This window comes from Pistacia vera, unplaced genomic scaffold (genome assembly GCF_008641045.1).
Source record: "Pistacia vera cultivar Batoury unplaced genomic scaffold, PisVer_v2 Contig1072, whole genome shotgun sequence".
NCBI classification, from domain to species: Eukaryota; Viridiplantae; Streptophyta; class Magnoliopsida; order Sapindales; family Anacardiaceae; genus Pistacia; species Pistacia vera.
The window spans coordinates 385,900-396,379 of record NW_022195107.1 but is presented as its reverse complement, the minus strand read 5'-3'; the positions used below and the strand labels follow the sequence as shown (position 1 = coordinate 396,379).

Genomic DNA, 10,480 nt, shown 5'->3' with positions numbered 1-10,480 from the left:
TGAGGCAGTCAGAAAGGGTGGCTGTGACGGCTTAAATGGTAAAAGAAGAGGGCCGTTATGGGGGAGGAGAGCGACAAGAGTAGACCCACGCGCCGCAGCAACAACAACAACCCCCCCCCCCCCCCCCCCCCCCCCCCCCGGCCGGGGGGCCCTTTCTCCTCCAATAATATTAATTATTTAATTAATTTAAACAAATAAATTGATACTGATGATTTTTAAATATTTGACTGAATTCTAGCGACAAATATTTGGGTCTTTGTGCGTTTGGTTTGACAGGGGATGGTCTTTATTCTCTGCATATCAGCCTGTTACAGTAAAAGCTTGGAAATTGTTGTCTAGTGGGGGGCGGGGGCAACCCCAAACAATACGTATTAACAAGACTTAGAGTCTCCTTATGCTTTTAGGAGTTTGGTCTTGATTATTAGCGTGTATTCATTTATACTCAAGTTTACGTTCATATGAGTTTAATTTGTGCTTTGCTTTTTCTTTCAACATGACTTAATTAGTCCATGTTACACATATTAAGTTGTTTTTTTCTCTAAAATAACGCGTAAAGGACTAAAGGAGGAAACTACAGCCCAGTTGAAAAACACGCAATAGCCAAGACTATACACGTTCTCATTACTTTTTTCATGAACAATTTTTTCCACCTCTACTCTACTGTATTTCACCCTGCGCACATTGTACCATTAAACATGTTTTGTATCCTGCCATCAATATTTTTTTTTGCTTCTGATGCGCTCTGTTAAAACTAAACTGGACTTGATGTATACAAGTCCAATATTGTTGTATCAAAATATTATACAAGGTGGGCGGGTTCGGATATAGAATTTAGTGAGATACAATTTATTATACAATCTGTCTTGGGTCGTTGTTCATAAGTTGGACTTATATCGCAGTTGGACTAGTCTCCGCAAATCAAACGCAAACATGGTTGGACAAAATGCAAGTATGTGAAGTTAAAGTCATCAAGTCAACTATACACCCAAATTTTCTAAGTCTTTCTATTGCTTTCATTTTATCTTCCAAAGATGCGATGTAACTCTTAGCTTCTTCTATATTTTCTTGGCATCAATGGATTCAGTTCCCTCGTGATTCATTCTCCCTAGACCTTGCTCCTACCAGAAATGACGAGTTTCGAACTTTTCACCTCATCGCCTATTCTTTGTGCTCTAGGCTTTCTAATCCTGGTTCTTGTCAATGTTCAGTTATCTTTAAGCACTCCTGATATGTCAGAAGTTTGTAAACTTCAATTCAAGTGCGGGGACATCACAGCTGGTTATCCTTTCTGGGGAAACGAAGGCGGAACATACGGTCGCCAACGGTTATGTGGCCACGAGGATCTGGAGCTTTATTGTGAGAATGATACGACTATCATGTGGATCAATCGTGTAGATTATCGTGTTTTGAATATCAATGAGTCAGCGCAAGTTCTAAAGATTGCGAGACAGGACTACTTGAGCGGCTTCTGTCCACCTGATGAAAAATTGGTTGACACCACCATTGACTCGACACTTTTTGAATATTCTCCCGGGTATGAGAATTTCACATTACGTTATGGTGTCCCTTCTGGTCAGATAACTTGCTCCATAGAGGAGATGGAGAAGCACTTCAACTATATGGATGGTTTAATATCAAAAGTAGAATTTGGTCCTATGATTAGTTTCACTGTCAATGTCATGGTTCTTGAAACTTCACTTCAAGAAGCAAAACGAAGTCTGTCAGGTTTGGAAGAAGCCCTGAAACAAGGATTTGAAGTGAAGTGGAAAGTGAGTGACATGGAATTCTGCTATAAGTGCATTCAATCCGGTGGAAGTTGTGGTTATCATAATATCGGGAATCAAACAATTTGCAATCGCCCAGATCAACTTTTTCCCCACTTTCAAGATCAAGGAGCAAGTGCCTCAATTTTTATGGTACTGTTAATTACTATACCAAAATGAGTTCTTAGTTTACACAAATTAAAGGAACATTAATAATTATTATTATTATCATTATTTTAGGGCCAAACTTCTAATCATGCGCAACTCAAACCACAAACTCAAAACTTTGGTTCTAATTAGGGCCATGGTCATTCATCAACTTTCACACATGGTCAAAGGAGCACCCATTTTAATAGTATCGCTATCATAATAGACACTCATACCCTAGACTCAATCAATAAGATTCCTTGATATCAGAATTAAGCATTATAGATGGTAAAGCGAAGCATTATAGACTCAATCAATAAGTTTGACAGATTCTATATGATTGCAAAATCAGATTAGCTCATAAGTTTGCTATAACGTAAGGGGTGTCTATAATACAATTTCAAACTTCTTGGGTAATCAATAGCGACAAGTACGAGAATCAAGGATTTTATTAACTAGGGTATAAGCCTTTCAGAATATTCCAATGGAGGACAGAACTGACAAATTCTTTAATTAAGCGACAATTGCTTTTAGTTAGGGTTAAATTTAACTTTATAGAAGGGTAAAGATATAATTGAACAAACTTAAATGATTCTTTTTATAAAATAAATAATCAAAATTGAAAAACTAAAACACTAAAAATTAAAAAGAACTAAAAAATATATTTTAAATTATTGTTTTTATAAATAAATATTAAAATGATCAAAATTAAAATTAAAAACAATAAAAATTAAAAAAAATTAAAAACTAAACCAAAAAAGTTGTTATTATTTTCCTTTAATTTTTTATTTACCTCTAAAAAAATTGGTTCTACTTTTTTATAGTTTTTTTTTTTTTAAGATTTTTTAAATTTAGATTTAAGAACTAAATTAACTTAAAAAGAGAAAAAATCAAGGGCATTTAAGCCATTTTTTTCATTTTCCATTAAAGTTAATGGCAAATAACCGTTAGATGTCCATTAATTGAACAATTTGTAACTTCTGTCATTTCATTTGTACCTTAATTGATAATATCCAAGAGAGTTATCATCCAAAAAATAATTTTAAAAACTTTAAAGATAATCTATATTTAAGGAACCTCATTATTATTGAATTCGTATTTATCATATTATCTACCAGGTTTGAGTAAATAACATTATTAATCAATAAATATTTAGATTATCATATATTATAATGTATTGTATTAAATCTAATTCTAAATATTAAAATTTACAAATACATTATAGTAAGGATTCAATTACTTTGGTACAAACTATATTTATGGTCGGTTACCGGTGGCATTTTGATTTGATAATTAGCTAATTATAGTAGAGAGCACATTTATATGGTGATCTATCATTAATAAGCCTATTTTAAATGTCCTTTGTCTCTATCTTACAATGAAATTCACCTGCACCTTCTTTCCCATTTTGTTGGTCAAAATATGTGAACTATGTATGCATAGATCAATTCTCAACAAATGAGAATATGATCATTTTCAATGTAGAATATTTTATATTGAAACAAGATGGTCTTGATTCAATGTTCTGTTCAAGAACACTGACATTTCTGGATCTCTTGACAGCTGTAAGGAAAAATAAACATTTAGTCATTGGTGTAGCAATTGCATCATGTGTGGTGGGACTGGGCCTAGTAATGATCCTCCTCATTCTTCTCATTGTTGGTAGAGGACGATTTTTGAAGAAGAAAACAGAGAACGATAAAACCGTATAGGCCTTTGTTAGAAATTACGGTTCTCTCGTTCCACGTAGATATAGTTATTATGATGTTAAGAAGATGACAACATCATTTAGGGATAAACTTGGTCAAGGAGGCTTCGGTGATGTCTACAAAGGAATGTTATCAGATGGTCGTCTTGTTACAGTGAAGGTATTGAAGGAATCCAAAGGTAACGGGAAGGAATTTATCAATGAGGTCGTTAGCATGAGTAGAACATCTCATGTTAATATAGTTGCCTTTTTAGGTTTCTGTTATGAGAAGAAGAAAAGAGCTCTTATATATGAATTTATATCTAATGGATCTCTAGAAAAATTCATTTATGATAACGAACCTTCAAGTGTTAACCGCAAGTTGGAATTGGAAACAATGTCTCATATTGTAGTTGGAATTGCTAGAGGATTAGAGTATTTACATCAAAGGTGTAATATAAGGATTGTGCATTTTGATATAAAACCTCACAACATTCTCTTAGATGAAGACTTTTGTCCAAAGATATCTGATTTCGGACATGCTAAACAATCCAACACAAAAGAGAGTATCATATCAATGTCGGTTGCCAGAGGAACTGCAGGATATATTGCACCGGAAGTATTTTGTCGAAATTTTGGAGAAGTTTCTCATAAGTCTGATGTCTATAGTTATGGAATGATGGTTCTCGAAATGATTGGAGGGAGAAAAAACATTGATGTTGGAGTGTCTCATACCAGTCAAATATATTTTCCACATTGGATACACAAGTGTGTTGAATCTGGAAAGGATCTCGAAGTTCATGGGATTGACACTGAAGAAGAAAAAGAGATTGTGAAAAAGATGATATTAGTGGGCTTGTGGTGCATTCAAACTAATCCATATGATAGACCATCGATGACCAAAGTTGTAGAAATGTTGGAGGGTGGCCTAGAAAACTTAGAGGTTCCACCAAAGCCTTATTTGTCTTCTCCAACAAGACCACCTCAACATTCTTCTCCTACATCATCAACATGATTAATGCATCACACAAAAAAGACTCCTGTCTATTTTAGTAACAAAGTGCAACATAAATCATGATATTGTATTATCCTTTAATTGATATATCATTTGTTTTTATTTAATGAGTTGATATAAATATTTTCACTCTTCCAAAAATTTTGTCTCATATCATTTTTTATCTCTCACAGTGTTGACAAATGAGTTGAGCTACGACAACATCTTGCATCAAACTAAGAATCATTAATGTCGTCAACCATAAATTAGATGAGGGTTCGTAAGCTACATTAAAGCTATATAACAATTTGTCTCCACAAGTAAGAGCAATTCTTATTTATCGCTGTAGATAATACTTAATACATAAAATGACCAGGAAATTTTATTTATTTTTAGAATTTTGTGTATGTGGTATCAAATCAGGGCAGCCTGGGTTGGGGCAAATTATTCTTTGTTCTGGTTCTGGTTCACTTCAGTCCATCTATAAGGACTAGTTAGAGGGGTAAGCCCATTTGTCCTTGAATCAACTGGACTCGTTTTTGGGATGACTAGGCCTTGATTAGGCCACTATCGGGCCTAAGCTTGGGTCAGTTTATCTTAGCGAGCGAGACTCAGGTGAATTGAACGGGGGTTGGAGTAAAAATTAATTGCCTCTAAATTCGATGGGCATGTAATATTACACTTACAATCTAATTTCGCAATCTTTCTCTCACAATTTCGATGTGACAGTTCGCAATTGATCAGTTCGCACATGTGTCATGTCTATCCAATTACGATCTGATCAATCACGAACTGTCATATTGGGGTTGTGAAAGAAAATTTGTAAAATTGGATTGTGAGTCAATCTTTATCTAAATCTGATTAGTGCACTTGGTGTATCATATCTGATTTATTAAATTTGTTTAGAGTAATGTTAAGATATTTTAAAAAAAAAAAAAAAAAAAAAGCTTCCAACTTGGAATCACAGGATTACGGGATAATAAGTTAAAGTTATTCTCCTTTAATCAATATGGTGTTCGCCAAAAATGATTCACATTACTTGGGATTTAACTTTGTAAATATACCTTTGTGTTTAGTGTAACAATGAAATAGAATGACAATATACAATCAATCATTTAATTATTTAAATAAAATTAAAATCATTTAAATATAAACTTATTCATGAAATTACTACAAATAAAATTATTATTTTTAACTAATTAACAGAAGTATTTAATAATTAATTTTATAGAAGACTAGTCTACGTGCTTTACTTATTTTATTCAAAGATGTTGGGTTTTATTCTTGATTGATGGTATATCTTCCAATTTGAAGATAATAAAGTCTCCAGAGTAAACCCTCCCGTGGAGAAAGGGCATGGACTATTTTAAATGTCCTCAATGAAATTCACCTGCACCTTCTTTCCCGTTTTGGTGGTCAAAATATGTGAACTAAGTATGCATAGATCAATTCTCAACAAATGAGAGTATGATCATTTTCAATGTAGAATATTTTATATTGAAACAAGATGGTCCCAATTACAACTTTACTCATGTTATGTTCAAGATCATTGACATTTCTCCAACAAGATCACCCAACATTCTTCTCCCACATCATCGACATGATTAATGCATATATGAGTAATAACAAAGTGAAAAATAAATTGTGATATGATATTATCCTTTAATTGATATATCATTTATTTTCATTTAATGAGTTGATATAAATAGTTTCACTCTTCCAAAAATTTTGTCTCATATCATGTTTTATATCTCACAGTGTTGACAAATGAGTTGAGATATGACAACATCTTGCAAGAATCATTAATGCCGTCAAGCATAAATTAGATGAGGGTTCCTAAACCACATTAAAGCTATATAACAATCTGTCTCCACAAATAAGAACAATTCTGATTTACCAGTTGTAGATAACACTAAATACATAAAATTACTATGAAATTATATTTACTTTTAGAATTTGTAGATGTGGTATCAAATCGGGGCAGCCTGTATTGGGGCAAATTATTCTTTGTTCATTATGGTTCACTTCGGTCCATCTATAAGGACTAGTTAGAGGGGTAAACCCATTAGTCCTTGAATCAATTGTGGATGGCTAGGCCTTGATTAGCCCACTATGGGGCCTAAGCTTGGGTCAGTTTATCTTAGCGAGTGGGACTCAGGTGAATTAAACAGTAGTTAGAGTAAAAATTAATATATAATACTATATGTATAATATTTTTATATAACATTTCTGATACAATAAAATGTGATTTTAAATTAAAAAGCTTCCAACCTAGAATCACATGATTACATGACAATAAGTTAAATATGTTATTTTCCTTTAATCAATATGGTGTTCACCAAAAATTATTCACATTACTTGGGATTTTAACTTTGTAACTATAAGTTTGTGTTTAGTGTAACAATGAAATAGAATGACAATATACAATTAATCATTTAATTATTTAAATCAAATAAAAGCATTTAAATATAAAGTTATATGTGAAAAAACTTCAAATAAAATTATATTTTTAACTAATTAATAGAAGTATTTAATAATTAATTTTATAGAAGACTAGTCTACGTGCTTTACTTTTCTATTTATTTTATTCAAAGATGTTGGGTTTTATTCTTGATTGATGGTGAATCTAGCAATTTGCAAATAATAAAGTCTCCAGAGTAAATCCACCCGTGGAGAAAGGGGATGTAGTATTTCTATTCTACCTTTTGATGCAATAAGTTACAGAATTAAGGTAAACTTTATGTTTAATATTCAAGTGGAAATTAATGCCCATTAAACTAGTTTTCTTTCAAAAGATAGTCTTTTCTGTTTTGGCATTGGCTATCACCTAGTCTGAAGAAATTCCGACCAAACTTAATTCACTTTGGAAATCAGAACACTATAGCTAATATTCAACAAGCTTGCTCTTAAAACGCTTCACCATATTGTTATAGTCCAACAACTAATTGGTCATGATTGAGGCAAGTAGCTTCATCATTTGACTGTTTATCCAAATAATTCCACATCCGCTGAGTGTCAATCAAAATGAATGTCCATATCTATGGCTAAAGTATTGAATCCAAAAGTCTATCTCTCAAAATGTTAAAATTGCACGAATTCTTTGCTCTCTGCTATTTCGTGCTATAGCTTACAGTTAGCGTCGAGGCTTTCTCTGTTACTGAATTGCATTTGCTTAATTGTTTTTATTTACTAAACCTTACATGGATGGATGGATTAATGGAGTCAACTCTGTCAAAATTTCAAAGTCTTTCTATTGAATTTCCTTTAATCCTAAAGAGGTGACGTAACTCTTAGTTTCTTCTCTATTTTCTTGGCATCAATGGATGTTCCCTCATGATTCATTCTCCCTAGGCCTTATTCCTACCAGAAATGACGAGTTTCCAACTTTTCTCCTCGTCGCCTTTTCTAATACTAGTTCTTGTCAATATTTAGTTATCTTTAAGTAATCCTGATTGGTTTGAAGATTGTAGACTTCAATTCACATGCGGGAACATCACAGCAGGTTATCCTTTCTGGGGAGGCGAAGGCACACAATACGGTCGCTCAGGCTTTTGTGGCCACAAGGATCTAGAGCTTTATTGTGTGAATGATACGACATCCATGAGAATCAATCGTGTAGAATATCGTGTTTTTAGTATCATTGAGTCAGCTCAACTTCTAAAGATTGCGAGACAGGACTACTTGAGCGGCAGCTGTCCACCTGATGGATTGGTTAACACCACCATTGACTCTAACACCTTTTGAATATTCTCCTGGGTATGAGAATTTCACATTACGGTATGGTGTCCCTCGTGGTCATATACTTTGCTCCATAGAGGAGATGGAGAAGAACTTCAATTATACGGATGGTTTAATATCAACACTAGAATTTGGTTGTATGAATTTTACTGTCACTGTTCCGGTTCTTGAAACTTTCCTTCAAGAAGCAAAACGAAGTCTATCAGGTTTGGAAGAAGCCCTGAAACAAGGATTTGAAATGAAGTGGAAGGTGAATGGCACAGAATTCTGTGATAAGTGCATTCAATCCAATGGAACTTGTGGTTATGATAATATCAAGAATCATACAACTTGCTATTGCCCACATCAACCTTTCCTCCCCTTTCAAGAAGCATGTCCAACCTCGCCTATAGGACAACCCCCACAAGGTCCTCCAGATACATCAGGTAAGTACCTCAGTTTTTAGGGCAGTGCTATCATTATCATTATTGTAGAGCCAAACTTCTAATCATAAGCAGCTCAAACCACAGACCCTAAACTTTGGTTCTAATAAGGGCCATGGTCATGCATCAACTTTCACATGCAGTCAAAGGAGCACCCATTTTAATATTATTCCTATCATAGCAGACACTCATGCCTTAGACTCAGCAAATAAGATTCCCTAATATTAAGATTCCCTGATATCAGAATTAAGCATTATAGATGGTAAAGCGAAGCATTTTTGTTGTTTAGTCAATAAAAAGCTCTTTAACAACCACTAACCAATAACCTCTAACTATAAACTTCATAAACTTTATGTTCAACCGAGGCTAATCAGACGCCTGAAGTAAAACTACCCGTTTACACAGTGCACATTTCAGAAATCTAAAACCACCTTGTCCTCAAGCAAAAATTAGAATAAGTTAGACCATCTCTTTCGATGTCACTATCCTTAATTTGGCAATCATATTAAAAGCACTACTGGTAAGGTGTGTGTCATCATAGAGAGTAGCTAAAAGTTTGACAGGGTCTATTTGACTACAAAATCAGATAAGCTCATGAGTTTGCCTTCAATTCATATAGTAGGATTACTTGTTCAACAACAGATATAAACTCATAATTATGATTGAATTTAATAATGTTGGCCGTCTTAGCCAAGTCACCCCAGTTGAATTGGATTGAATTTTGTTAAAACTCTGCCTCATTGATTTAGGTAAATTATTTACCACTATGACTGAGTAGTAGAACTTTTCCTGGTGGGGAAACTATTTTTACATTCATGTAGACTAGAGTAAGTATTTTAGTAGAGAAGACTAATTTAATTGGTCCTTGTGTCTATCTATTATTAATAAGATATACTGACAATAATAAAATATTTGATAATATATGTCTATCATTATTAGTTATTAATTGTAATAATATTTGTAAGATTGGGTATTACAAATATTATGTGGGTGTAAATGGTATCAGAGCTTTTGGAAGATGGGGGGAATAGGTGTTTATACCTGTTAACCCGTTGAAAGTTCTTGATAGCATGAATAATAATTTAAATGATGAAGTCTGTTTGAATAAGACTTGTTTTCATTTAGATCATGGTTTCGAGGTAAAACCGGAGATCGGTTTGTTAAATACTGTCGTAGATAAGTTAGAGCTTTTGACCCAGAAGCTTGAAAACTTAGACAGGAGAGTGAATTATACGGTGTATCGTATATTTACTCTAAACAAAGAATTAACCCAGATCGGGAATCAGATTGAAAAGGTTAATTCTGTACTTCAAAAGGTCAAAACACTGGAACGTGTTCTAACTATTTTACTAAGCCGGTAAAATAGGAGATGTCTCTAGTGTTGAGTGACATCGAATAAGTGTGGCCTATTGAAGGATATACTGAACAAGAGGTCAAACGGGTTGTGTTAGAGCTCTGTAACGGCAGCCCAGATATTCGAGAAGAGTATCTGACTTGGCTAGGTATAAAGCGACTTTTGGATGTTATTCAAAAGGCTTTTAGTCAAGGGTGCACAAAGATTTTGTGTTTTATTTGCCGGATTTCCACCATTGAAGTCTCTGAGCTAGAGCTTCGGAATAAGTGGTTGGAAAAGGTTGAGGCGGTAATTCCTTATTGGTACGGCGAATCCCAGCCGGATCCAGATCCTACACCATATAAGGAGTCGGACTTTGCAACTGAGTTGAGACCT

At 33.9% G+C, this 10,480-nt stretch overlaps 2 protein-coding genes across 2 annotated transcripts; both read left to right on the top strand.

Moving 5' to 3' along the window:
* The first annotated feature begins 1,096 nt into the window (after nucleotides 1–1,096).
* On the top strand, nucleotides 1,097–1,943 carry LOC116132473 (LEAF RUST 10 DISEASE-RESISTANCE LOCUS RECEPTOR-LIKE PROTEIN KINASE-like 1.3). Its single transcript, XM_031418138.1, has one exon. The coding sequence runs from the start codon at nucleotides 1,128–1,130 to the stop codon at nucleotides 1,941–1,943; it is 816 nt and encodes a 271-aa protein (XP_031273998.1). The 5' UTR covers nucleotides 1,097–1,127.
* Nucleotides 1,944–3,623: 1,680 nt separating this feature from the next.
* On the top strand, nucleotides 3,624–4,655 carry LOC116132696 (PR5-like receptor kinase). The gene has a single exon (XM_031418370.1). It carries the CDS (start codon nucleotides 3,686–3,688, stop codon nucleotides 4,610–4,612), a length of 927 nt encoding a protein of 308 aa, XP_031274230.1. The 5' UTR covers nucleotides 3,624–3,685; the 3' UTR covers nucleotides 4,613–4,655.
* The last annotated feature ends 5,825 nt before the right edge of the window (nucleotides 4,656–10,480 follow it).

What these genes read in the sequence shown, in the direction of transcription:
- LOC116132473 (XM_031418138.1), top strand. Translation starts at nt 1,128, where the DNA reads ATGACGAGTTTCGAACTTTTCACCTCATCGCCTATTCTTTGTGCTCTA.
- LOC116132696 (XM_031418370.1), top strand. Translation starts at nt 3,686, where the DNA reads ATGACAACATCATTTAGGGATAAACTTGGTCAAGGAGGCTTCGGTGAT.